The sequence below is a fragment of the Crotalus tigris genome, unplaced genomic scaffold (assembly GCF_016545835.1).
Source record: "Crotalus tigris isolate CLP2741 ecotype Arizona unplaced genomic scaffold, ASM1654583v1 scf7180000018884.865410, whole genome shotgun sequence".
Classification (NCBI taxonomy): domain Eukaryota; kingdom Metazoa; phylum Chordata; class Lepidosauria; order Squamata; family Viperidae; genus Crotalus; species Crotalus tigris.
The window spans coordinates 80,398-107,259 of record NW_024097256.1 but is presented as its reverse complement, the minus strand read 5'-3'; the positions used below and the strand labels follow the sequence as shown (position 1 = coordinate 107,259).

Here is a 26,862-nt window from a genome sequence, read left to right as displayed (position 1 = left end):
TTGCCTACCCCTGCTCTGTGCTATAGTAAGTTTTGCAGCCTGAATTCTCTCTTATTCCACATATCTAGCCAAATCAGTCTCCAATCTATTTTCCTTGACACATTTTAGGGTTATAATCCTTGTCTACCTGGACTACTAGCTTCCATAAGTTATGAAGCTAGAAAGCTATCTTACCCTGATTTGTGACCTGTCTTCCATTATAATTCCCCAATTTGAGGATGATCTGAAATCATCTTCAAACCAGCCAACCTTGAAACAGGATTTTACACTGGAATTTTGTCCAGCCCAGGGATTGAACTGGTAACTTTGTCTGCATACTAAGTATGCGCTTTGCCTCGTAACTATGTCCAGCAGGGATAAAGGAAACTGTCTAAGATCAAACCAGTCCTTTAATCCTTGGTGCTTGGTACCGTCTATGTTGTTTACAACAGACTTTCTGGGCTTTAGATCTTTCCCAGCCATTCCTGAGGTGCCAGGAATGGAACTTCACCTCTGGATGAGATAAGCAGCACATAAATCCTACAAATAAATAAATAAATAAACTTGGAGATTCCTGGAAAACAGAATTTCCAGGGTCTGACAGCACTGCAAACACCAGCACCAAACACCTTTGAGATCTCCTTGGCAAGCTCAGAATACCTTTATGGGTTATGGGAAAGTGTCTCCATGAACAGATTTAACTACTTTCGGTCACCAACATTTGCATCATACTTTTCTTTCTGCGAAGAGTTTGGAATTTCCATGCACGGAGCTCTCCCATTTTATCATCATAAGTCTGTGAGATTTCTTGCACAGGTCTCATCATGGCTGAGCTGCATCCAGGTGTTCTCCATCCAAGTCTATCAATTGCAGCACCTTATCACAGAATCAGCTTGTAGGTAGCTATAGATTAGACTCTTGGATTAATCGTTCTGCGACCTCTGTTTTCTTAGAAAGTCATTGTCGATGCCATCAAAACAAGTGAATGTGGAAAGAAAGAAGGAGATGCTCGTTTTTTGATAGGCAACAGTCTCTGGCAAGGGAGATTTTTGTACAGTAAGTGTCCATTAGCATTACAATTATTCTAAGAACTGTCTTATAAGGAGAGAGAAATGGAATGAAGGCATTGGAGACACGCACTCTGGGAAGGCTTCATAAAGTTAACAACATCCATACCTAGAACTGCATATTTCACATTAAGCCCAGCACTTTTCTCAGAAAGCTGATGGAAAATAATAAAATATATTGTTATTACCGAGAAAGGGTCACTCACTCAAAGTCCTCCATTTCTGTGTCTGTCCTAGTTACTTTTGGGAATATTCTTGTTCTTCAGCTCAGCCAATTTGTTGGTTAGGAAGCTCCACTTGAAGGCCACACCTTCAGCTTCTCGGAGATCATTGTCATCGCCAAGGTCACTGACTTCCTCAGCTGGCATCACCCCAGACCCCCCACTGCCCTCAGCCATTTCCTCCCTAGGGTCCACCTTGGCAGTCATTTTTTCCAGAGCTGAAGTTTGCTGCCACTTAGAAGCAAAAACATCCCAAAGGCCAGTGGTCTTCTTCTCAGGTGATTCTTCTGCTGGTTTTACAGCTAGAGGACTGAAAGGAGAAAAGAATTTAGGAAAGGAGAGGCACTAAAACTACACTGGATAGTGTGTTAATATAAGTCCCCCAAATTCTAAGAATAAAATCAGATACACAGGAATCTGCTTTAGGCCAAGCCAGATCTTCAATTTGCTCTTAGTGGAAATAGAGGTAAAGGTGAAGGTCTCCCTGTCAGTGGTGTCCACCCCTAGGGCACAGTGCTGATCGAGTAGAAGTGGCTCACCAGAATTTCAGATATAGGTCATTCCCAGGCCTGTCCAAGAGTAATGGAAATAAATGTTTCTCATGTAAAATATATTCTCTGATCTTTCCTAAAACAATATTGTGGTAGTTGATTTAGTTTCATAGGAAATGCTTATCTAAAGTATCATAGATGGAATGTACAGTAAAAAATACCTATTGAGTTAAGTGGGAAACTATCTGGAAACAATCTGCAAACAAATTAACCCAGACAACACGATGTTTCTTAAGCACTAATTAAATGTAATAATAGAAAATTAATGAAATTTTTCGTTAAAAAAAAAGAAAAGAATGTAAGGCCAATAAAGTACTATCTGGACCATATCTTGAGTTTGGCATGTTTAGGAACCTAGCTGTGAATATGGTTATAGTACAATGTGCAAAGGAAGACCTTTCTGATAGTAGATCTTCTTTCTTATGTTGTTATCACTTGTGAGTTTTGAATGCCAACTTAGTAATTTCCCCCAAAGAGCACTTTTCCCAGTTAGATCTTCACTATTATATCTGATATTGCTTTGCTTTCATAGATTTAATAATTGTAGTTTTTACCATTTTAATCTTGTTTGAGCTTTTTAAATGATGAATGGAGGGTAATGGATACCATAAAAATAAAGAGAGGAGTTGCTCGGACATTACTCCTGAATTGTTTCTGAAGAGAGATGAGAGGGAGGAAAGGAGAGGAGAGAGAAAAGAGTAAAGGAGGGGAAAAGGAAGTAGGAAAGTTGGAGAAGAGGAGAAGTGGGGAGAAGTGGTGAAGGAAAGAGAAGAGGAGAGGAAGAAGAGGGAAGTAGGGAAGAGAATAAAGGGAGAAAGAAGGTAGAGAAGAAGGAGTGTGGATACGGTGAAAGGGGAAATGGGCGAGCAACACCAAAAGTCATGTGTGTGTATTTATTTCATTTTATTAAAAGTATCTTATATATGAATGTAAAAAGAATGTTTGTTAATATCTGATAAATATCACGGTATATGTATGGGGGAGAGTTTGGAAAAATAAAAAAAATAAAGAGCATATTTTCTAGAGTTTTTGTACAGCTTGAAGGTTCAGTTTAAACGCCCATTGGAGTTGAGCAACTATAATAAATATGAATGAATGAATACTCTTGGAGGCTGAAGATTCCCTCCATTCAATTGTTGTGTGTCACATTTTACCTGCCCACTGGAGGGCAGAAGGCCAAAAGGAACAGCTGACTGATTCTACCTAGGCAAAGAGAGATAATAAGGAATGTTTGTGATGAGTTTGCAAGGATCCTGTTCTGATGGGCACCTGAATGGCAAAACCCATATAGAATAATAGGTTGGAATGGACCTTGGAGGTCTTCTAATCCACCCCCCTGCTTAAGCAGGAGATCCTATACCATTCCGGACAAATTGGGTATGTCTAGTTTAACGAAGAGAAGGACAAGAGGGGACATGATAGCAGTATTCCAATATCTCAGGGGCTGCCATAAAGAAGAGGGAATTAAGCTATTTTCCAAAGCACTTGAAGCCAAGACAAGAAACAACGGGTGGAAACTAATCAAGGAGAGAAGCAACTTAGAACTAAGGAGAAACTTCCTGACAGTGAGAACAATTAATCAGTGGAACAGCCTGCCTCCAGAAGCAGTAAATGCTCCAACACTGGAAGTTTTTAAGAAGAGACTGGACAGCCATTTGTCCGAAATGGTGTAGGGTTTCCTGCCTGAGCAGGGGGTTGGACTAGATGACCTCCAAGGACCCTTCCAACTTTACTACTATTAAAAATGGCTGTCCAGTCTCTTCCTCAAAACGTCCAGTGATGGAGCACCCACAGCTTCCAGAGGTAAGCTGTTCCACTCATTGATTGTTCTCACTGTCAGGAAATTTCTCCTTAATTCTAGGTTGAGTCTCTCTTTAATGGTCTTCTACTTGTTACTTCTTGGCTTGCCTTCAAGTGTTTTGGAGAATAAGTTGACTCACTCTTCTTTGTGACAGCCCCTTAAATACTGCTATCATATCACCAATGATCCTTCTCTTTGATTCCCTTAATCATTTATTGTACAGTTTAGCCTCCAGACTCCTTACCATCTTTGTTCCTCTTCTCTGCATTTTTTCTAGGGTCTCAGCATCTTTTTTATATCATAGCGACCAGAACTGAATGCAGTATTCCAAGGTTGGTCTCATATTTGTATGTAATTGCAAAAGGATGCAAAACCATCAATCACAATGCGACAAAAACCAAGCCAACACTCCTTAATATCAATCTGGTTTTACAAAAGTGTGCATGACTTGGAAACACTGACTAAAACTTATTTCTAGACAAATATAAGAAAGTTGAAGGCCCAGCGCATTTCCTTCCTGATTCTTTGGGCAACAATGGCTTCCTCTGCCAATTGTAGCCAAGAACAGCTCATATCAGAAAAAAACATAAGGAAATGAAACCTCCAGGGTAGTTGTGGTTTTGAATGAAGTGCCAAGAATGTGAATTGATTGATGGCTGATATTTTTATTTTGGGGGGCACTCTTAGTTTGGAGGGAGAAGTTCTCCATAAGGGCCTGTTTGACCATAAAAATGAACAGGCATTCTGGGCAAAGGGATGATTCTGTGTGCATGCTGTTTCTCTAAGACAGTGTTTCCCAACCTTGACAACTTTAGGATATATGGATTTCAACTCCCTTATATTTGTCTGGTTGGTTGGGGAATTCTGGGAGTTGAAGTCCACATATCTTAAAGTTCTCAAGGTTGAGAAACACTGCAAGGAGGATAAAAAATGATTGTCATGAAGGGGTATATCTGCCCTATTCAAGCAATGTGAGAATTGTAATTAGTTAGGGGAAAAAGGAAAGGTATCTCTTACTGGTCTGCAGATGGTTCGGGAGCCAGCAACTGATCTCCATCCTCCCGACTGAACAAAGAGGACATGGTCCTCCAGCCCTTGGCTCCAGCTCCCTGGACCTACATACCAAAATCAAAGAAGAGACAACTGGGTTGTGGGTAGACATCATGGTAAGGGGCTTCCTCAGACAAACTTCAGAGCTCTTTCATCAATGAAATTTCCTTTCAAATCAAGCATATTTATGATGGGGGGTTTTGGGGGGCTCTGCAATGGATAGTGTGCTGGAACTCTTCAACCCAACTGCTCAGAAAGAATCTATGGAGATTCTCAGTCATCCAGATCATGATCGTTCCAAAAGATGCTCTTTCAAAAGGCAACTAGACTTTCTTCTTTTTTTCTTGAAGACGTCAGAACTGAAGAAGCTTCTTGGATGAAAACTGAAATGTCTTCAAGGAAAAAAACAAGAAAATCCAGTTGTCTTTTGAAAAGAGATGACTCTTTTTCTTTGGGCTGAGTAAAAATCTCTGAGATAATACTATGCAATAGCAACTTCAGAAATCTAAAAGGAGATTTAGCTCTGTATGAGGACAGTGACTTTTCTTACCTGCCGAGCCAACTGAGAAATGGAGTTCAATCCCTCCTCTGACAACAGTATGGAGTCTGTAGTTTCCACCAGTTGAGGATTCTCACTCTGAAATAAGAGATCATCTTTTGGGAATTATTAGTGCAACTTCCTGACAGTTAGAACAATTAACCAGTGGAACAACCTGCCTCCAGAAGTGGTGAATGCTCCAACACTGGAAGTTTTTAAGAAGAGACTGGACAGCCATTTGTCTGAAATGGTGAAGGGTTTCCTGCCTGAGCAGGGGGTTGGACTAGATGACCTCCAAGGTCCCTTCCTTCTTCTTCTTCTTCTTCTGATGATGATGATGATGATGATGATGAGTAGGCAACAGTGGCCTTTTGCTTCTACCGGAAACTGTGGCTCCGTTCCGTAGAGAGAGCAGAATAAAGACAGCTGAGCTGCCTTACTCCATTTTGAAATGAAATGTTGCACATCGTCTTTCAACATTCTCCCCTCTCCCATCCCAAAAATTATTTAATAATAATAATAATTTATATTACGGTCACAGACCAACATTGCAAATAAGAAACATAAAAATAAAGTAAAAGCGAAGACAATATATTATAATTAGTGGTGGATTGTCGGTGGCCAGTCAGAGTCTGCCTCATTTTGCAGACAGTATAACAACATTCTACATTGAAAGAGACTACATCGGACTGATCTGATAACAGCAATTCAACATAAAACAGATTGGTGCACATAAAAAAGATTGGTGATGATTTAATGATTTACAAAGGTGATCCCAGTATTGTCATTGGGCAGAATGGAGCAACTTCATTCCAGTTTGGGATGGGTATCTAATTTCCTAAAGTTATAAAATTTCCAATGCTTTTCTTACCTAAGGGAGCGTGTTGTTTCTTTTCCTGCATCACTGGGAAATTAGTTCAGGCTTAGATAGGTGGGTAGATGATCAAAAAGTCTGATTCAATCAATCAACAGAGATTTTTTAAATCAAGGGACATAACCGCATTTTCAACTAGGGTTGGGGGAACTTTTGGTTTTAGTATAACGCAGCGGTCCCAACCCCCAGTCTGTGGACCAGTACCGGACTGCGGCATGCCAGAACTGGTCCACACAAACAAGCAAAGCCCCATCCGGGGGATGCAAAACCACGCACCCTCCGGTCCGCAGAAAAACCTCTCTCCACGGAACTGATCCCTGGTACCCAAAAGGTTGGGGACTCTGGTATAATGCACACATACTGGCTATTGAGGAAACATTACCCATTCAGAAAAAGCTGCCACACAGGTAGTTCTCTTAGCTTAGTGGCTATTCAAAGTTGCCACAAACAAGCCCAAAAGATATTTATGATCCAGTTCCAGAGTTTTGAGGCCACCCCCCCCACACACACACACACTGATGGTCACATGACCACGTTGCAGGCACTAGACATTCAGCTCATCATTATGGCCAGTTGCAGCAATCCATGGTTACGTGACATGATTTACCTCTTTTTTTTTTGCTGGAAATCAAACATTTTGGCCAGTTTACGCCCAAAAAATGCCCATTAATACCTCCACATTTGCTTAATGACTGCCACAAAAAAGATATGAAATCAGGTCAATCACATGGGTGCCTCACGTTACAACTCTTGTGATGGAAATTCTGGGCTCCATTACAGCTGTAAGTCAGGGACTATCTGTAGTCAGAAATAACCACTTGATCAGAGGTCAGATTAGTTATTTGTTCTTTGCCACCTCTTTTAGTATCCTTCCTACCATCTCAGCTTATCATCAGGAGGTTCTTTCCTGATCAAACGGAAAAAAGGTTCATTTTGAAAGAATCAGTGGGGTAACAGGCTCCCACTGTTGTTCTCTTTCAAGATGAGGCCTATTATATGTATGGTCCACCTCAAAGCATTTTTGAAGGTAAAGATAATGTTAGAAGCGATATCATTTTACAGCATGCCTTCTGCCCCTTATTTATTTTTTTAAAAAATGCAAGAATTAGAATGATAGTAGATCACCGATAGTCACATATATCCCACTGTCTGTTTCTATTCTGGGCTAAAGAATGGTTTCCCATAAAAAATAGAAAGTAGAAGATATCTGGGATCTTCCCCACCACATTCAAGTTGTGTGGCCTTTACCCCCCTTCCCCCCTCTGAATTTTTGTCAATGGCTTTGCCAGCTGAAAAATATTAGGAGTGAAGATCCCTCCATTTGGAATGGGTGGGAAAACTAATGAAGCCTATGTTGAATGGCCAAGGAAAAAGAAGAGGTGTGATCATCATGGATTGCTCTACCTCATCTTGAAGCTCCTCTTCCTGAGGCTCTCCACCAAGGGCTTGCAGTACTTTTGTTTTGTAGACTCTCCAGAATCCCTGAGACATTATTGCAACAGCCAGTTCAGCTTTTGTGGTCTCTGTTTCTTCAGATGCAAGAGAAGCTTTAAGCTTTATCCTTCTTTCTTCAGTTTCTGCATTGAGCGCTAAGCCAGTTAAGTTCCATTGGCCATTGTGCCACAGCACTCAGCTGCTTTGGAGGCTCTGCGGAATATTAGTAGCGCCGCTAGAAGCTAGTGTGTCCTGCTACTTCACACCTGTTACTAGCTGCCTCCTCCTTAGATCTGGTGTCTTCATTAACAATTCAGAAGCATACAGCATTCATCTCAAAAAAACAAAGTAGAATCAGATACATGGCTGAGCCAGAATAATAATGGATGACAGCTCTTGGAAACAACTGGCATCCCATCCCCAGATAAGTTGTGCAAAAAAATATGGCTGTCTTCTTCATTTCACACATGGAAAACTAATGCTTCTTGACTACCCTTGTCCATTAAACTTTTCTTTATGGGCAACCCCCCTTTTTGTGTAGAAAGCCTTGTGTAGTCTTCAGAATGTGCCGCTTGGCTTCAGAAGTTCCCTAATCCCAAGCAGACTGTTTCTCCCACTTTGGAATCACAAGGAAACGGTAGAGGAAAGCGTTCCTAAGTTGCTGCATTACACCCCATTGTCTGCACCTTGTAACTGATCTCCTGCAAGAACGGGCTTTGGAATGTAGGAGCTAGGCAGCAGGCTTAAAATAGCTGCTGACAGATAAATTATTTTGTAGGGCCGATAGCTTGCAGACTGGCGTCTTCTCCTTCCTGGATTTAGTTTCTGCTTTAGGCAAAATGCCAATCTCTCCCCCCCCCCCCACTCTGCCAAATGTCCAAACGGTGTCTTAAAACCTGCAAGGAAGCTGGTTTTCCAGATTATGCTTTAACTGTTGAAGAGAAGGCAAGGAGATGTTCTCTTTCCATCATCCAACTTGCTTCAGCTGGGGCCCTTCTCCCTTTAGCTAACGACAGATGCCTGTCCATTGCCTTTAAATGTGGATAAATGTCTTATTATTTCTCAACATGGTGTAGCAACATGATAACAAATTGTTAATGAAGTGGCTACTCCTTTGTCTTGTGCTGGCAACCATATGCTAATGCCACAGACTCATTTGTGCTATGCTTCATATAGCCAATCTATATCAAACACAGGTTCCTCACGAAGCTGAATCCTACTGGGAAGTGTGTTCAGATCCAAGAGTTGTAAAGCAAATTTTGTCCAAACGTAAACTTGGGTTCAATGTACCTACTCACATCCTTTATTCACCCAACATTTAATGAGGGTGACTGTGGCTCAGAGGTCACCGGGAACGCTGGAAATCATGGCACTGAGAAATTCTGATGCTTCTTTGGACATGGGTGGGGGGAGGATAGAAAACAATTTTCTAATGAACTGATTTGTGAGAAGGGAACGCCTCCTTCTAAAACTATCCTCTCTCCCAAACTCCCCCAAAACCTAAGCCCTGCCTCTTCATTATATACCGCTACATCAGTGGTTCTCAACCTGTGGGTCGGGACCCCATTTGGGGTCGAATGACCATTTCACGGGGGTCGCCAAACAACGCAGTCCGCCATTTTTTTCCCCTTTTCCTTAGCTGTGCTACTCCCTTTTATTCTATTGGCTTTTGAAAGTCAATAGAATAGACTCTCATAAATAGAGTCTAATTCTATTGGCTTTCAAAAGCCAATAGGAATTGTCCATGCTGTCTCTGCCCTGCTGAGCCTGCCAAAAGTCCCAGTCTGCAAACCGTGCTGCACCAGTTGAGTAGTCATCGACTTACGACCGGTTGAGTAGTCCTCGACTTATGACCGGTTGGGGGTCGCAGCATTAAAAAGGTTGAGAACCACTGCGCTACATGTATCTCAACCACTGGAGATTATGTGTGCGCACATGAGCACATGTGGGTGCTGTATCCCAGCTTCAGAAATCTGCCCACCTGCCATAGAGATAAATACTCAGGTTAGTTAACCCATGGCAAGCTATTGACCTGATGGAAAAGTAGAGCATAAACACTCACTAAACTTGAGTGTTCGTGCAAATCTATTAATAACAAATAATTTGAAATTCACTCACCTAAAGAGCATATGGTGTCAAAATTTCACATCTTGAGTGATGCATTATACCCCATTGACTGCAACCTGTAATGGATCTAATTATATTATTTATAATATTTGGATTATCTCAATACCTAAGATTTATGGGTTGCTAAGAAGGAAAAATCATGTATTTTCCCATACAATTTGTTTTTATCCCTTTGTATGTCATGGAGACAATGGCGTATTTTATTTTATTTTTTGTTATCACTTTAATGAATGGGGAAATGAATGGGGTCCCAATACAGATTTGAATCAAGAAAGTCCAAGGCCATTAGGCCTTAATCTCCCAAGAGACGTTTTCATCATTCCATCCAAAAGGGAAATGCTACTCATAAATTTGCAGTTAGATCATCTTTTAGGATTCTGCCATGCTGATTCCTTTCCCAGAGAAGTGTCATCTGTTGTAACATAAAGCAGTGTTACAGGAAACAGAATAGTGTGATCCACTTGAAAGCAAGAGAAACCTAGATCAATACAATGTAATGACCTCCAAATGAAACCTGATCAGGCCAGAGGGGTTATTATTCTTTGCTTATAAAATATCTTGATGAGGAATCCTGAGGATGTGTATTTCCTTCACAGAGGATTAGCTGGACATTAGGAAAGCACATACACACAAACCACAATAGTGCCTTAGGTCAAAGGGTCACTTTTTGTGACTAAACATTAAACAACGGTGAACTACAACACAACCTCTTAATGGGATAGAATTACATTCTAATTATGTTCATCTTAAAGGTTTAAAGTGGAATTCCACAGAAGGATAAAGAGCTGGCAAGTCACTGTTTTTTCTTTTCTAAGGACGGTAGAATCCGACCTGCAAATCAGATCAAGAAATAAAGGCTGAAACTCTTATTAGTTTTATTTATTTATTTTTTAAAAAATCCTCTGCATTACAATATATATAATAAATACATAGTTGCTAACAACAGAAGTGTTACAAGAAGAAACATGAAGTTTAACAAATAGCAACAGAGCAGAACTAACAACTTCTACCTAGTATCAGTTTAACAATTTTTTTGTCAAAACAAATAATAAAATGTAATAAATGCACTAAAACAGTGGTGGCGAACCTATGGCACAGGTGCCAGAGGTAGTACTCAGAGCCCTCTCTGTGGGCACGCGCACTGTCGACCCAGTCCTAGGCCTTCAGTTGGGTTTTATAAAATCTTTTCACTTTAGGCCTCCGCTGCCATGTGCAAAAAAAAAAAAAAAAAAAAGGTTCAGTCAATTTCAACTTCTCGCGGGAAAAAAAAGATCTTGCAAAGTTGGAATTGATTGATTGAACTTTTTAGTCCCACCCAGTCTTCCGTTACCACCGCAGCCATGCCCACCCAATGGGCCACACCCACCCGGCACTCGACGATGCATAAGTGGGTTTTGGCTTGCAGTTTGGGCACTCAGTCTCTAAAAGTTTCGCCATCACTGCACTAAACCAACCAGAAATGCATGCAGACATATCTATTGATAGATAGAGGAATTAGAAATATGTCTTTTCATATGGAATGGAGGTAAGTAGATTTTTGGTGGTGGTTCTCTGGACAGGACATTAATATTCTTTCTTGCCTTCCTCTATTAAAAACAGCGGAGCTTTGGGGGATAATCTAGTCACTAGATTCTAGTGGATTACTGCCCTGAGGGAGACATTGGAGTAGATGACCTGTAAGATATATTCCACATCATGCATTCAGAATCTTAAAAAAACTGATTATAAGTGGACTTCAAATGGTTTTATGTGGAAATTGGAAATACTTGTGCTACCGAAATACTCTTAGCATTGGGAGAACAGGATCATATTAAGATATCCTGGAAAAAGGGAGCGCAGTGATGATTCTGCCAAGTCACTTAAGTCAAGACGGCACTTTTATGTTTAAGAACACACCAGTATTTCCAATTAACACTATGTTAAATAAATGTAATTGCCAGCAGCTTTGAATGTCGTTCTGTAGCAGAAATACAGTACATGCTCTAAATCCAACAAAGGAGTATGATTTTTAGTCCTTTAATTTATTTTAGGTCATGTTGCTTGTTTGTTAATCCACTATAACTGCTTTTCCCTGAATTTGGTTAAATTGCAAGCTTTTGTATCTTTGCAGATGAGGCTTTTAATTGAAATGCACCATTAATATTTGATGTTAGGATAGTTCAGTGTTGTTCAAATTCAGCAACTTTAAGACATGTGCACTTCAACTCCCAAAATACCCCCAGCCAGAGTCAGCTCCGGGAGTTAAAAGTCCACACATCTTAAAACTGCCAAGTTTTGCAAACACTTGGTTAATTTATGTCATTTATTTTTCCAGCTATTACATTCAGATGAATTGTGGAAACTTAGAAATACATATTAAATATCTAGAAATATATTCGTAGAAGTTATGCTTCCTTGGTGCTCCCATTAGTCATTTCATTCATAACCATGATTGGCTACCGAACTTCATCTCATTCATACTGAAATTGTTTTGAAAACGCCCAGAGGGTGGCGCCGTGAGATGACGTCACGCGCGCCTATGGGAAGCGGAAGTTAAGCTTCCTTTCTCTCCCCGGCGAGCGTCGGAATTGGGATATGGCTCCCAAGAGCTCCCGTCGAACGGGTTCGCATAAGGCGCATTCCTTGGCCCGCCAGTGGAAAACGAAGAGACGGCGACGAGATCTGGATCAGATCCACCACGACATGTTGCCCGAGAACGCGACGAAGCTGCTGCGCCAAGAGCTGGATCCCGACCTGCCTGGCAATGCCCAGCATTACTGCCTGCATTGCGCGTGCGTCAAGGCGGTGGGAGGGGAACGGGTTGGTCCCCGTGGAATACCCCTTGCATATAGAGATAAGAATTAGAACCACCAACTTCCTCGGTTGTGGGATAGAAAACTTTATGTCCCTTTAGACCAGTGTTTCTCAGTCTTGACAATGGTAAGGTGTGGACTTCAACTCCTAAAGTTCCCCAGCTAGCATGGTTTTTTGGGGGAATTCTGGAAGTTGAAATCCTCAGTTTAAAGTAGCCAATTTTGAAAAATGCTACTTTAGACATAAATGAATTGCCTATCAAAACGTAAGATTTTAGCTGCAGAATGTATGTTGGAAAAGTGAAGAATCTGCTTTTTTCTCTTTCAAAGAAAGAGCTGAAGAAGTTCTGTTTTATGGGGTTAAAAATTAAACTAATTAGGATGCAAAAAAAAAACCCTTAGGCAGTTGCTAGGTGATAACAAAGAGCCAGAGATTTCTGCATTACTTTGCCATCCCATCCAGATTTTTGCAATCCAAACCTGGAGCCCTAATTGTAGACAAAGGGAGCAAAGATGAAGCTGAGCTCTTATGTTTTCTTTCGGGTTTTTTTGGGGAGGGGAGGGGGAGAGAAAAGATAAGAGAGGTTGTTTTTTAAACTGCAGCCCAAATCTGGTCACTATTTTAAAATTTTTATTTGATGGTCCTGTAGGGCTCATTATTTACATTTTAGGGAAAGGTATATAAATGGGAGCAGCTCATGATAACCCTGTAGCACAGCGCTCTTTTAAGGTTCAAAAGGCATAATTCTGCAAATTAATTAAGTCATGCACTAAAGAAAGACTGGAATGAGGGGTCCTTAGTGCTCTTTGAGCTTGAATATTGGCAGACATTTTATTACCCAAACTAGGTATCATCATCAGAGCTAGCAGGGAGTGGGGTTTGCTCTATTTTATATTCTAGTGGCTTGTCTTCTCAGTTTTGGTGGGAGTGGTAGAGGGTCTTTGGGTTGTTAATCGTTAGTTTGTTCGGCAGTTCTTTGATTGGGGTTTATTTCTAAAGACTAGAATTTAGCTTTCCCTGCCCAACAACTAAATCACTAGGCCCAACTGACTTTTCACCAGCTTCCAGCTTGTTTCTTTTTGTCTCTTCTTAGGCGATATTTCATTGACTTAAAAGGTATGAAGGATCATTTCAGATCAAAAGTTCACAAAAAGAGGTAATGTTAATTTTATTTATTGGGGGGGGTACCCTTCTTTTCTTGAACCTGGACCGGTGGTGGCGAACCTATGGCACGGGTGCCAGAGGCGGCACTCGGAGCCCTCTCTGTGGGCACATGCACCATCTCCCCAGCCCCACCTCCTCCCACGGCCCCCTCCTCACCAGCAGTCCCCCCAGAGGAGAGTTGCCCCTGGGTGAGGCCCACGCAAAGCAGCGCAGCCAAGGACATGGTAGCTGGGCAGCAGGGACAAGACTCTGCCCTTGTGCCCCGTTGCGCGCAGATGATGCTGCGAGGCATGGGCGGAGGGCATGGCCGCCATGGCGCTGCTGGGCTGCCTGGGTGATCTGTGGTGAGCTGTGGAGTTGGTGGGTGGCCCAGTGGGCAGGGCGGAGCAAGGATGGGGGTGGTGGTGGGAGTTTGGAGCACTCGGTCTCTAAAAGGTTTGCCATCACTGACCTGGACTATCTCTTCTGAATGTCCTACCTGTCGCATATATCTACCAACTATATAATCGGAATGTCTTCCAATGCAAAGAAGATGGGATTCCATTAAGGTTTTGTGTCCTTCATCAACTGGAATATCAGCATTTGCAAAACTTTTGGATTTGTTTCTGTTTTTTTTAAGACTGAAACAGTTGAGTGAGGAGCCCTACACCCAGGAGGAAGCTGAGAGGGCTGCAGGAATGGGGTCCTACATTGCTCCCAAGAAAATTGAAGTCCACACACAACCTCTGGATGAGATGGATGAATCCAGCTAAGACACAAGGATGTTTTGTCCCCATCTGAAAAATCTGGAGATAGTAAAAGCATCGGTATAATTAGGTGGTTTGGAGTATGCTATCTTTAAAATTGTACTATTATTTATTGCATTAGTTTTGCAGTATTAATACTGAAATGTATATACAGATGAGAAAGATCAACCCTCTTGGATGGAAAAAAGACATTTTACCCCTGTTCGGTATGGATTAGAATTCAGCAGCGGGTCAGAGGCAGGAGCCATGCTGCTCAAATGAACTTGCTTTTGATTCTCTTACAGTGGTTTTAAATGTGACTGTGGACTTGAGCTTTTTGTTCTTAATGTTCCACTCTTCCATTGAGCCCACTTAATAAATGAGCTGACAATCTGTTGGCTAATCCTTGCCTATTTTGTTTTGGGGTTTTGATTTGAATGTATTGAAGGATGTTTTCTATAACTGGTAAAAAAAGGAACAACTGATGCCATTTTGACTTTGTTTGAACTTTTAAAAATCACATCGATGGCACGGATCAGAATCTCTCATTCAGCCTGCCTAGAAACTGAAAAGTCCATTTTCTTTCCCTGGTTTAATTTGCATTTATTGGAAGTAAAGACCGGTTGTTAGTGGGGGAATCCTCTAAATTGGCGTGTTACAAGTCTGTGCTACTGATGAATCACTGGGGAAGGAAGATACATTTGGTTCAGGGATAGAATATTGGTTCAGAATTGTGTTTCAAAACATAATGGTAGAGGTGAACCACCTCTTGATGACTGGGTAGCCATGATTAACACCTGGGAGAAGACAAGAGCCCTGCAGATAGTGTGAACAAGTGGACAGATCAGAATTTCATTTCCTTAGTTACCTCTTGACACTTGTAAGCCACTCCTATTAGCAATTATTCTAAGCAAATTAATTCCTCATTTCCCACACTAAGATTAAAACACAGTAAATACGCTTGATTCAAATGACTAAAACGGTGTTTCTCAGTCTTGGGAACTTTAAGATGTATGGACTTCAATTCCCAGAATTCCCCAGCCAGCCATGAAACACGTTCTCTTGCAATCTCCCTTTATTAACTCACTGTTCACTCCAGGAGTTCGATTCCTTCGATCCTGACTGACTCAAGATTGACTCAGCCTTCCATCCTTCCGAGGTCGGTAAAATGAGAACTCACGATTGTTGGGGGCAATAGGCTGACTCTGTAAACCGCTTAGAGAGGGCTGTAAAGCATTGTGAGGCAGTATATAAATCTAAATGCTATTGCTATTGTTGCTTTTCTGCATGATTGATTAAAACCATTGTTCTCACTTAGAGCAGAGAAATGAGTTAGATCCCAGTTTCCAATCCAATCTTTGAAATGAGACAATGCATAATTATTTGGAAATAGGCAGTAAATGCGATTCCTTCCTGGAAATAATTTAACAAGACAACAGTGCATCATGGCTATAGATAAAAAGTGTAGTGTGTATATGACCACACAATTCAGTTTAGGGTTAATAGGCTACAATTATAACTTCAGCAAAGTAAGTCTTCCTTTTTTTGAATTTTACTTATCTCTAGTTCAGTGTTACCAGTTGCACACTTTGATCACCCTTCATCTACACAAAAATCTTTTCCTGCCAAAAAAAATTTACATTTTAATTTATATAACTTTTGCAATTTGGTAATTCTATATCATTTTTCCTTGGAACATTTTCTCCAAAATCAATATTCTAAGTTTTGTGGAAGTGAAGTATTTGGAGAATGAAATTTGAAATTTCTTTTTACAAAGTGGAGATATACAATGCCAACCTGGAGTAGGGAAGATAGATTCTGGGATGTACTCACACATTTGCAATATGCTGAGTTGATTTCCTGACTACAAGTGGTTTATTTTCCAAGATGTGGGATGTGGAGATCTGCCAGAACCAAACTTTTGCCTCATAAAGTTGTATTAAATTTGCTACTTATAACCGTCTCACGTGAAGCTTTCTCCGATCGTTGCAGCCTGTGGTTTATTAATTGCATAAATAATTGCATTGTTTAGCATTTCCTATCCAGCTTCTGTTGCCTTGATTTTATATCTGGTTGGTCAATTTTGGGATCTGTAAAGGAATTTCAAAGGAATGAGCAAACCATTAAAGAGGACTTGATGATTAAACAGCCCAGAGAAAGAAGAAATGATGAGAAAGAAACTCAGCCAGACTTGGATTTTGTTTGATATAAGACTGAGATATTCTTGGACTGGCTTTCAAGATTCTTTTAATATACCTTACAATGATAAGTAACATTCAATGAATCCTCTTTTTTATATATATATATGCTGGCTGGAGAATCCTAGGAGTTGAAGTTCCCAAATTGCCAATTTTGGAGACTCCTGCTGTAGAAGTGCAGGCTGAGTTGGAAAGTTGGGTTAAACATGTCATACGTTTGGAGTCATTGCACTTCCACTAGATTCTTATATAGAGTAATACACTCTTCTGTGCTTTGAACTCAGTGAATGCTTCTGATTATTTGTGCCTGACACTTAGCCTGTCCTAGCTCAAAGAACTAACAGCATCCAAAGAAAAAAATTAAAATAATCAAAGATTCCACATATCCCCCCCCCTCCTCATTTCCCCAGGACATTCTTTCTATTCATTCACATTCTAGGCCATGTGGAAGTATTCTTGTGCTTGTTGTATTACCATGGTTATTCACAAATAACCGCATTGATGTATTTTCTGCTGTGGTATGATGAGCACTCTTAAGATAGTTTTCAAATAACACAAAGCCAGAGGGATGGATTTGCATAAGCCAAAAGCAAACCAAATTATAGTTTAGATGAGTGCTCTAGATCACATCTCGCATTCCCATTGAATAGAGGATTTGTTCCATTAAAATATTTAGATGATCTAAACAACACACTGGGAACAGAATTAATCCTTGGCTACATTAGTCAGACATCACAGGGTGCACATTTAGCTGTTGACATCTGCTGAAGCAGCATATTGTTAGCTCTGAATCAGCAAAGCTAAATGCTTTTTCTTTGGAAGAAGAAAGAAAAAAGTTTTTCATCATTACTGCCTGCACTCCCCTTCTGCCGTGTGATTGAGACAAAGTGCTAAGCTGAATTTTGGTTATTGCTTGCAGTGATTAATTCTGTTATCTCCCTCTACACTCCCAACATTCTGCATTTTTGAATTTTCTAGTCCTGGTTAAGGAATATTATTTCAGAGATGAAGGCATTGCTAGTTGCGTTGGGGTAAATACACCAACCTATTGCATAAGATCCTTGGAAGATTTTGCAACCCTAAATATGGGTTCAGAGTGCATAATTATGTTCACGTAACATGCTGTGCTCAAACCAAACATTTATGGTTTCCCTTGACACATTGTGCTAAGACAAATCTATGTAGATTTTTTTAGCTTAATCTGGCATTGCATAAATTAAGAATACAGCTTTTCTCTTGGAGGCTGTTGTACGCTGGCCTATATGGGTCCTTCTGTTAGAGGCTGCCTGGAAAGTAAAGCTGAAACAAGCAATGGGAGGGGCAGACCCAATAGCTATTTGGGGACCCCCTTTTTGTAGATACAAAGCTCTGGTTACAAGAGTCAGGAGTTTAATCTGATTGCTTGCACAGGAAAAGTAGAATTAAATTACAGACCACATATTAATTAACATCAATTAACTTTATTATTAATGAACATTATTATTAAGGAAATGGCAGCATAAGACACTCAGATAGGTGGCAGCAATGAAGCTTGTTTGTTCTCAAACTGCTAAACAGAGTTTAACCTGGTTAGAAATCCATCAGGCTGAATGGGTTGAGTTGCTGGCCAATTTGAGAATTCAACAAGAAGATGTTTCTTGTTTATTTAATTATTTTATACCCCACCTTTTTTATTTTTATGGAACTCAAAATGGCGAACATATCTAATGCTTATTTTCCCCACAACAACCCTGTGAGTTTGGGCTGAAAGAGACTGACTAGTCCAGGGGTAGGCAACCTTGGCTCTTTTATGACCCATGGACTTCAACTTTCAGCATAGCTGACTCAGGAATTCTGGGAGTTGAAGTCCATGAATCATAAAAGAGCCGAGGTTGCCTACCCCTGGACTAGCCCAAGGTCACCGAGCCAGTTTTCATGTCTAAGGCAGGATTAGAATTCACACTCTCCAGGTTTGTAGCCTGGTGCATTAAAACATGACTATTAAATCTTCAAGAACCCAGTTCTTGATGATTTATATAAAAAGTTTTATAGATGGCAGGCACCACCTGCGAGATTAGCAAAAATGTTTAAAAACATGTCTAGTAACTTGGAAGTGCAATCAAAAACCAGGCATGCACTACCATCTTCGGTGGACGTGCCTTAAAGCAAAAAAAAAAAAAAAAAAAAATTGGACAAAAATTCAGGTCTGGTTAAATAAGATGTTAAGAAAACATGTAGATTTTAAACCGGAACTATTTTTATTAGGTATAGTATCAGGAAAATATCATAAAGAAAGTGTATATTTAATGTTGCATGTATTACAGCAGCAAGAATTGTATTTGCTCAGTATTGGAAAAATAAAACACCATCTGAAGAAGAGATAATCAAGAAAATACTGGACTGTGCAGAAATGGATAGACTTACACTGAAGATTAAAGAAAAAGAAAACAGAATATTTTCAAATATGGGATGTATTTTATCATTGGCTGGAAAAACGGGGTAGAGATTAGGAATTTAATGTGTATTATTAAGTAAAACAAATGGACCAGACAACATGTTGTTTACAAAGCACTTATGAATTGTAAAGATCCAGAGGGAAGGGATCAAAAGCATCATCAGTCTTGAATTCCTTAGTGCCCAAAAGAGATCTAAGTCCAATCCGCTTTGGATTCCATTGACCCTTATCTACCACCGATCTGCTTTGACTGTTAGTAGTTTTTGTAGAGAGCATAAGATTTTGCAATAAATCTTTATATTCCTTTGAACTGCCTGGATTTCTGATTTTCCTGCCCTTGACAGCTGGGTATGATCTATGTAAATTTTACTGGGCATGTTCCCTGTTGTGGAATTGGGGCCAGACAGGCAATTATAGCATGCTCTAAATGCCGGTGTTTACCCTGCAGCATCAGATTAATGCAAAACTGAGCTCTCGGAATGTAACGTTCAAAACTTTGTTCGCTCTTGATTTTTGTTTTTTTTTTTTTTTTGGTGCAAACTAAGAAAAACAAGGGTGTTCCAGTTCTCCACTCCACATAGCTTTTGCTCAGAGTAAAATATTTAGCATTTAGCTGTACAACAGAAAAACCCAACAGCCTGTATAAAGCATTACATAACCTGTCTTCCCACATGTCCTATTAAATATACAGCAATTCCTTTTTTTGTGAGTCATGAATTGAGATAGGCAAGGAATTACACAAGACAGAAAATCCCTGGTGTTAGCCTCTGCTTTAAAATATTTTATTAGGCATTTCAAACATTACTTTGTACTCACATAAGTTAGAATATATATATATATTAAAAATAGCTTTTAACAACTGCAATTCTTAGGGACACAAGTCAACATTTGTTGATCATGGTCAACAATCATGCAACAAAGTCTGGATTAATTTTTGAGAGGTCCCCAAATGACACAGAATATTTAAAACAGAGTTTTTGGTAAAGTACAAGGGTAGAGACCTCTTGCTGCAAGTATATGCAAAATGCTCCATCTCAGTTTTTTGGTACTGGGTGTAGTAACCAAGCTGACGGTTGGGGTTGTAGGTTCTTGGGAATGTTGGCATGAATAGTAAGAGTCTGAGATGGAAAGATACAACAGGAGATCCTGCATGAAAGTGGTTTTTAGGCAGCAATCATAACTTTGATGAGAAAGCAATTGCTTTGCTTACCATGGAGAATAGACTCAGTCCCCAGCAGTTACATATTGAAAGGTAGCTCATCACTGCCAATAAAATAAATTTCTGTATAATATTTGCAAAGATCTCTGGCTTGGCTGCACCCATTCAGTCATAGCTGACCTTCAGCATAATTGTCCTGATATGGGAGGTTTTTTTTTAAAAAATCATTATAGGAGAAGAAATATACAGCCAACTTTCTGTTCATTCCCCTTCCCCTGTTGATGCATTATTCTAATTGAAAGAAGAATATTCTTCTGAATCCCCAGTCTCCATTCTAATCACTAGTTTAATGTTATTTAGGTCACAGATGTCTGGACACATGTTCTCTGATGCAATGCCGGCAGTCTGCAGTCTCCCATAAAGCAGCTTTTCTGCCTAAAGCCACAGGAACGTTACACAATCACTTGCTCTGCTGTTCTGACCTTCTCTTCTCTTTCCCTTCTCCTCAAATTTCCCTTTCATCATAGATTAGAAGGAAGGAAATGACCTTTTGGAAACCTCTTTCTTTAGAACTCCACAAGAAGGTTTTCCTAGAAATTCTGTTTCCATCGGTAACACAGAACCCAGGCTTTATCTGATTTTATTTTCTAATTGTCCATCTTTTTCCCTTTCCCTCCTCAGTTCACATTGGATGACAGTTCATGACCCTTTGCCTTTTACGTACGCATGTTGAGTAGAAAATAAAGAAAAATGGACCTATGGGTCAAGAGATCAAGTGAAGCCATCTCCAAACAATCTCAAGGGACGCGCAGAAGCACAGCTTTGGCCAAAACACCATTCACTGGATGGAGACGTAGTTCCCAATCCACCTATTGAAGACTGCAGCAGCAAAGCAGCAATACGATCCAGTCAGCGTGTGTCTAAGCCACAGCTTCGAAAAATGTTAATGAAGCTATAGGTATATTGTGCCCGTATAAGAGGTCCAGGTGATCTGGAGCAATGGGGGATTTGAGGTGGGAGCTGATTACACATGCAAATGGGAAAGTGGTTTGCTTCTTAAGGGCTTCCTTTTCCCACAAGAGGTGTCCAAGGTGTCAAGGTGATGGCTGTGACTCTTTGATCAAAGCCCTGCCCCCTCTTTTAAATTATTATTGTACCTTCAATGCCTGTAAAAAATGACTAGGGCTTAGATTACATAATCATCATATTGACCTTTTGACACGCACCCCACAGATATCGTAATTTCCAGCTTTCGGAAATACAAAACAAATTCCTCCCAATTTGACCATGCCTTTCCAATGACTTTACTTCATAGCCTTCCACGAATGAGTTTCAGGTTCTACCTGAGAAAATGGTCCTCCCTTAAAGTAAGGTGATCCCTCTCTGGATGTCATGGAGAGGCCTGGCAAGAGCCTTATGGAGGTCTTGGGCTGCCAGTATCAATGCAGAATAGGATCCGTCTTCTACATGGGTTTGCCTCCATTTAACCCTTCTATATCAACTCAGATTATTTCTGTGGAATGTTAATCTCCCATAATCTGAAGGCCCTTCTCCTCCTCTTTGAGAGACTCATACAAGATGCTAAATCTTAACTCCAGATTACTGAACAACAATTCCACTGTTCGTATCCTACAACATGCTAAGACAATTACTGGGTTTCCTCAGACTACTCAACTCTATCTCCCTCATCCTGATTTTTTGTTTGTTTGTTTCTTTATTTGTTTTAAAATTTCTTAGGGATTAAATTACCTGAAAGTTGATGCAGCCAGACAGAAAGCTCTTTATGAATCAAGAAAGCAGGGTGAGATCCAGGGAGAGCCTTGTGAACCAACCAGATCTTCAGACAAGACAGTTGTGTGAAAGCCTGCAGCCTTGTAGGTGATGGCTCCACTGAAAGGGAATGGTGTAGGTTTGAAAACATTGGGGTCTATCCTTTTGGGTGAGAATCCAGAAAAGCGAGCAAGCGCAGAGGAAAAGAGTATCAAGGACTACCCTTCCATTATAGGAGAAGAATATAAAAGGCAGTGCAATTGTAATGTACCTGACTAAAGGCTGCATACAAACTCCACCAGATATACGTTCATGAGTCCCCAGGTTGAATACAGTACCAGAGACTCTGCCATCTTCAGTGGTCTGGGTCATTCCTGTTTGGTGGTATCTGGGCCTAAAGGTTCTGGTGGGGGCTTGATCTCTTCAGACAGCTGCCGGACACTGTAGTAAGAAAGGCTCAGTCCCATAATGGCTAAGATCAGGGCCAAATGATTCATCAGCCGATCTTCAGACTCTGATTCCGAGCCACTGGCCAGCTGCATCTGTAGGAAAATACATTCATGGAAAGTACATTAAAATTTAAAAATAGAGAGATGCAACCATTTGGGACGGAATCTACCTGGTGCCCCAAATTACTTTTGGGACTTTGAGAAAACACATGATAGGCACAGTCTTCCAAAAGCTGTCGTGGTGTACATGTGTTTGTATGTGTGTACGCATTCGATTCAGTGTTGACTCCTGATGAATGCTTGGACTAGTTACTACAATTTTCAGAAATGGTTTACCATTGCTTTCTTCCTAGGGCAGGGGTAGGCAACCTTGGCTCTTTTATGACTTCTGGACCAGCATGGCTGGTTCAGGAATTCTGGGTATTGAAGTCCACATGTCATAAAAGAACCAAGGTTGCCTACCCCTGTCCTAGGACTAAGAGATAGGGACTGGCCCAAGGTGATGCAGCTGGCTTTGTGCCTAAGGCAGAAGCAGAACTCATAGTCTCCTGGGTTCTGCCCTGGCACCTTAAACCATTACACCAGTAATAATAATAATTGGAATAATTGCCTTACACATTGCCTAAAGCTGGAGCAATTATGATTTTAGTACCTTTGCATTAAAATATGAACAAGCGAGTTTTGCCTCCTTCTTATTAGGAAAGAAGTTTTACTGTACTCAGGGGAACCTACTCGTAAGAAAATCCACTCAGGTTTGCGTTGCACATGGACTCTCTTCTGCAAGGATCAGTGGGATGCCCATAGCACTTTCATAAGGCCCTAAAGACCTGGCTTCAAGTGTGTGTGCAGGGACCCACTTTTTCCTTGTATTATTGTTTATTTTCTCGACTGCTGTGTGTTTTAATTTTTGTATTGTTGCAATTGTTTTTACTTTAATTTTGTACTTGGCCCAAATTCACTCGTTAAGATGGGCAACCCTACAAAATGAATATAGGGTTATATTCATTATATTACGACCACAACTGAGCCCAACGTTTCTGTTGCTAAGTGAGACATTTATTAAGTAAGTTTTGCCCCATTTTACCGCCCTTTTTTCTGAACCTCTGCTCTGCTTATCTTCAAACTAGACTTTAATTTGATTTAAATGGGGAACTCCATCTAACAGCAAAGTGGTTGGTTTTTTTTTTTTCACAAAACAACACATATTGGCACCTGGCAGGTTCCATAGCAAAATGCTGCAGTGCAGAGAAGTCCCCGTTTTGAATTCCAGGGATTCCATCCTATCCCCTCTTTTCATGAGATTTTCATTCCACTTTTAGATGTCAACCTTCCTTCACCACCAAGTCACCACTGCTAGCTTCCTCGTCTCTCCCCATAGCAATACCTGAAGATTGTTTCTTCCTAAGCATGTACTTAACCAGGTTTACTCTTCTACAGACCTTGATCTTTCTATAGGTTTGAAGACTTTCCCCTTGTTCCCGGATGTTTTAGGCTACAGTAGGATCTGTCCTTATAGCCTGAACATGAGAAAAAGAGGGAACCCTGCTAAAAAAAATTCTTTGTTGTCTTTTCCTGGATTGTTAAGGCCCCTCTGAATTATGACATCTGTTTGTTGTTGTTGTTAATTGCAAAGTCGTGTCCGACCCATCGCGACCTCATAGACAATGTTCCTCCAGGTTTTCCTGTCCTCTACCATTTTCTGGAGTCCATTTAAGTTCACACCTACTGCTTCAGTGACTCCATCCAGCCATCTCATACGACATCTGTTACTGAATGATTATTCAGGATTTTCCAGCAAGATAATTCCTATCTGTCTTCTGTCCTTCTATCACTCTGATCTCTAATAGAGGAGGAAATTCTGCTTACCTGCAACAGCCGAAAGTATCCTGGGGTCAGGCGTCGGAGACGGAAGATCATAGTAGAAGAAAAGAGAGAGAACTCCCCTTCCTAACTCTCTTCTTGTGGGTTTTTGAGTTATTTAGGCAGAATCAAGCTGTAGAAGGAAAAGGAGAAGCTTAGGACATGACAAGAGGAAGGGAAGCACAGCGAACATTCTTTGGTATCTGGCAGTGAAATGGTCTGCAGGACTTGACTGCATAGACCACTGTTCTGGTGACCCCAAAGTTCTTCTGGCAAAAGACGTGACGCTAATTGCATGGGTTGTTGTTTGAGTTATTCATTAGTTTAATGAGCATCTCATGCTCATCTCTGTCTAAAACAGGGGAACTCCCTGAAATGTATGGTACGTGGAATGCCGCCATCACTCTCTCTTGGTTCCCTAGTGTTTTCAACCAACTTCAGCATTCTCCAACTGACTATCTTCTCTCTCTTTATTTCTTCCTCCGATGTTAAGGCAATGGATATAAATGTACATACCGCTCAAGATCCCGGTCCTTGCGTATCATCTCCCAGCAATAACGCTGGACGATTGTGTGCAAGAGATGTTTTTTTCATTTTGCCCTCCTCCCTTCCTGCCCAATGATGAGCCTGCCACTGCTTGCCTTAGCAGCAGCTGTCACAAGGAATCAGCACTCCCTGCTCTGTTGACCGCACGCGATCCACGCATGAAGAGGAAGGTTTTTCCTGGCTTTCATTAAGGAAGCAAAATGTGGGAGCAATGTACATCATGAGAACCTCAGTCTGTGAGAACTAGTTTCCAGTGTGATATTGTAAAACAGACCTTCGTGGAGAACCAGATATTCTAGATCACAGAGGACAATCCATAACTGAAAGAGTCTTTCACTCCAAGGGCACTATAAATATGGGAGGAGGAAGGAGGAAGGGGGAAGGAAGGAAGGAAGGGAAGAAGAAGAAGAAGAAGAAGAAGAAGAAGAAGAAGAAGAAGAAGAAGAAGAAGAAGAAGAAGAAGAAGAAGAAGAAGAAGAAGAAGAAGAAGAAGAAGAATAAGAAGAAGAAGAAGAAGAAGAAGAAGAAGAAGAAGAAGAAGAAGAAGAAGAAGAAGAAGAAGAAGAAGAAGAAGAAGAAGAAGAAGAAGAAGAAGAAGAAATAATTTATCCAATCAACCAGAGCAATCATTGGGCAATGTTGGAGCTGAAGTCCAACAACTAAAATCCAACTACTGAAGTTCATTTAGAGGTTCATCATGGTGAGCAGTAATGCATTTCAATAAAATTATTTCTAGATAATCAACTCTAGGTAACATATGCAAATATTATTTGTAGAAAAAGGTGCAACTTTATTTTTTTTATAAAGTGGAAAGTATTTTTTTTCCAAAACATCATGGAAAAAGCATTCAAAAATATTAATTGCTTTTCAAAAACAAGCAATAATTTCAGAACGAATCAGAGAAAGAAGTTAATCAAGCTGCTTCAAATTTTCTAGAAGAACATTTCCCCATTTCTCCTTCCAGAGTCTCCTACCTGGAATAGCTTGGCCTCAGATTTCATGCAATATGTCTTAATTAGGATTTCACAGAACACTGGGGCATAATTTTATTGGGTTTGGCCAACACAACCTGAATCCCACCCTTGTAATCAATGACATATTGCTTATAGTGCAGCTAACTGTGATTTAGTCAACCAACCAGGAAAAAGTACAGGGTATAATCCCAGATAGCTCATCACCTAGTTGTTTTCTATCAATTTTTGGTCCTTTCTCCTATAGCAATGCCTTTTCTTTCTTTTCTTTTTATTAACTTTTTAGTAAAATTGTAAGAACATTACACCAAAATAAAGATACAAAGAACAAAGTGAAGGAAAAGATAGAGCATGACTATAAGCATTATGGAAAATGTTTTAGCAATGTATTCTCCATTTGTTTTCACCACTACTAACCCAACTTAAATATTTGTACTCTACACTGAAGGTTATTGCTAGTCTCTGTTCTATTTGTTTGTTTACATCCCATTTTTATTATTTTTATAAATAACCCAAAGTGGCACCCATACTTAGAGCCCTCTCCCCCTGTTTTCCCCACAACAGCAACTCTCTGTGGTGGGTTGGGATGATAGAGAGCAATTGGTTCAAAGTCACCCAGCTGGCTTTTGTGCCTAAGGAGGGACTAGAACTCCCGGTCTCTAAGTCTGGTATCTTAACCACGAGATCAGACCGGCTCTCCAAATCTCTTCTAAGTGATTTCATCTGTTGTTTTTTTGTCTGTCTCATTTTTGTTCCCTACAAACCAAATTCCAAATGTCTAAAGTTACCTTGCTGTGTAAGGTGTGGTATATAAGGGAGCCATTCATGCTTAAATATGGCTAAACTTTTCTTATAGCTGCATACTGCTAGTTTTACCATTGCTGCATTTTCTCCCATTTTGGTCTCCCAATCTTGTAATCAGCAAAATGTCTCTTTTTCGTTGTTGTGTCCAATTTGTTCTTGCAACTGTCAGCATATATCTTGGTAAATTGGGATGTTTTTCATTTATATTTTCTGAAATTATAGCTAATAAAATGCTTCTAGGTTCAATTCAAAATTTATTTTTATAATCTTTCTGTTATGTCCCGAGCCTTTGCAAACGGCTCGGGCGTTTGCAGGCAGTTCCGGGCAGGTGCAAAGCTGCCCGGGAC

General features: G+C 40.4%; 2 protein-coding genes and 1 long non-coding RNA gene across 3 annotated transcripts; 1 reads left to right on the top strand and 2 right to left on the bottom strand.

Moving 5' to 3' along the window:
* Nucleotides 1-1,212: 1,212 nt before the first annotated feature.
* CUNH1orf232 (chromosome unknown C1orf232 homolog) lies at nt 1,213-7,572 on the bottom strand. Its single transcript, XM_039357271.1, has 4 exons — nt 7,486-7,572; nt 5,220-5,306; nt 4,637-4,734; nt 1,213-1,577 (listed from the first exon to the last, which is right to left on the bottom strand). Exons 1-4 carry the CDS (start codon nt 7,570-7,572, stop codon nt 1,280-1,282), a joined length of 570 nt encoding a protein of 189 aa, XP_039213205.1. The 3' UTR covers nt 1,213-1,279.
* Nucleotides 7,573-12,176: 4,604 nt separating this feature from the next.
* Nucleotides 12,177-14,734, top strand: ZNF593 (zinc finger protein 593). Its single transcript, XM_039357268.1, has 3 exons — nt 12,177-12,413; nt 13,529-13,591; nt 14,219-14,734. The coding sequence occupies exons 1-3, from the start codon at nt 12,217-12,219 to the stop codon at nt 14,349-14,351; spliced, it is 393 nt and encodes a 130-aa protein (XP_039213202.1). The 5' UTR covers nt 12,177-12,216; the 3' UTR covers nt 14,352-14,734.
* Nucleotides 14,735-19,718: 4,984 nt separating this feature from the next.
* On the bottom strand, nt 19,719-24,838 carry LOC120314319. Its single transcript, XR_005558406.1, has 3 exons — nt 24,711-24,838; nt 24,201-24,327; nt 19,719-22,427 (listed from the first exon to the last, which is right to left on the bottom strand). It is a non-coding gene; the product is annotated as an uncharacterized LOC120314319 (long non-coding RNA).
* Nucleotides 24,839-26,862: the final 2,024 nt, after the last annotated feature.

Coding starts and splice junctions, on each gene's coding strand:
- CUNH1orf232 (XM_039357271.1), bottom strand. CDS start 7,572: ATGTCTCAGGGATTCTGGAGAGTCTACAAAACAAAAGTACTGCAAGCC. Junction 4,735..5,219: donor TTTCTCAGTTGGCTCGGCAG/GTAAGAAAAGTC, acceptor TTTGGTATGTAG/GTCCAGGGAGCTGGAGCCAA. Junction 1,578..4,636: donor CCCGAACCATCTGCAGACCA/GTAAGAGATACC, acceptor TTCTCCTTTCAG/TCCTCTAGCTGTAAAACCAG.
- ZNF593 (XM_039357268.1), top strand. CDS start 12,217: ATGGCTCCCAAGAGCTCCCGTCGAACGGGTTCGCATAAGGCGCATTCC. Junction 12,414..13,528: donor CATTACTGCCTGCATTGCGC/GTGCGTCAAGGC, acceptor GTCTCTTCTTAG/GCGATATTTCATTGACTTAA. Junction 13,592..14,218: donor TCAAAAGTTCACAAAAAGAG/GTAATGTTAATT, acceptor GTTTTTTTTAAG/ACTGAAACAGTTGAGTGAGG.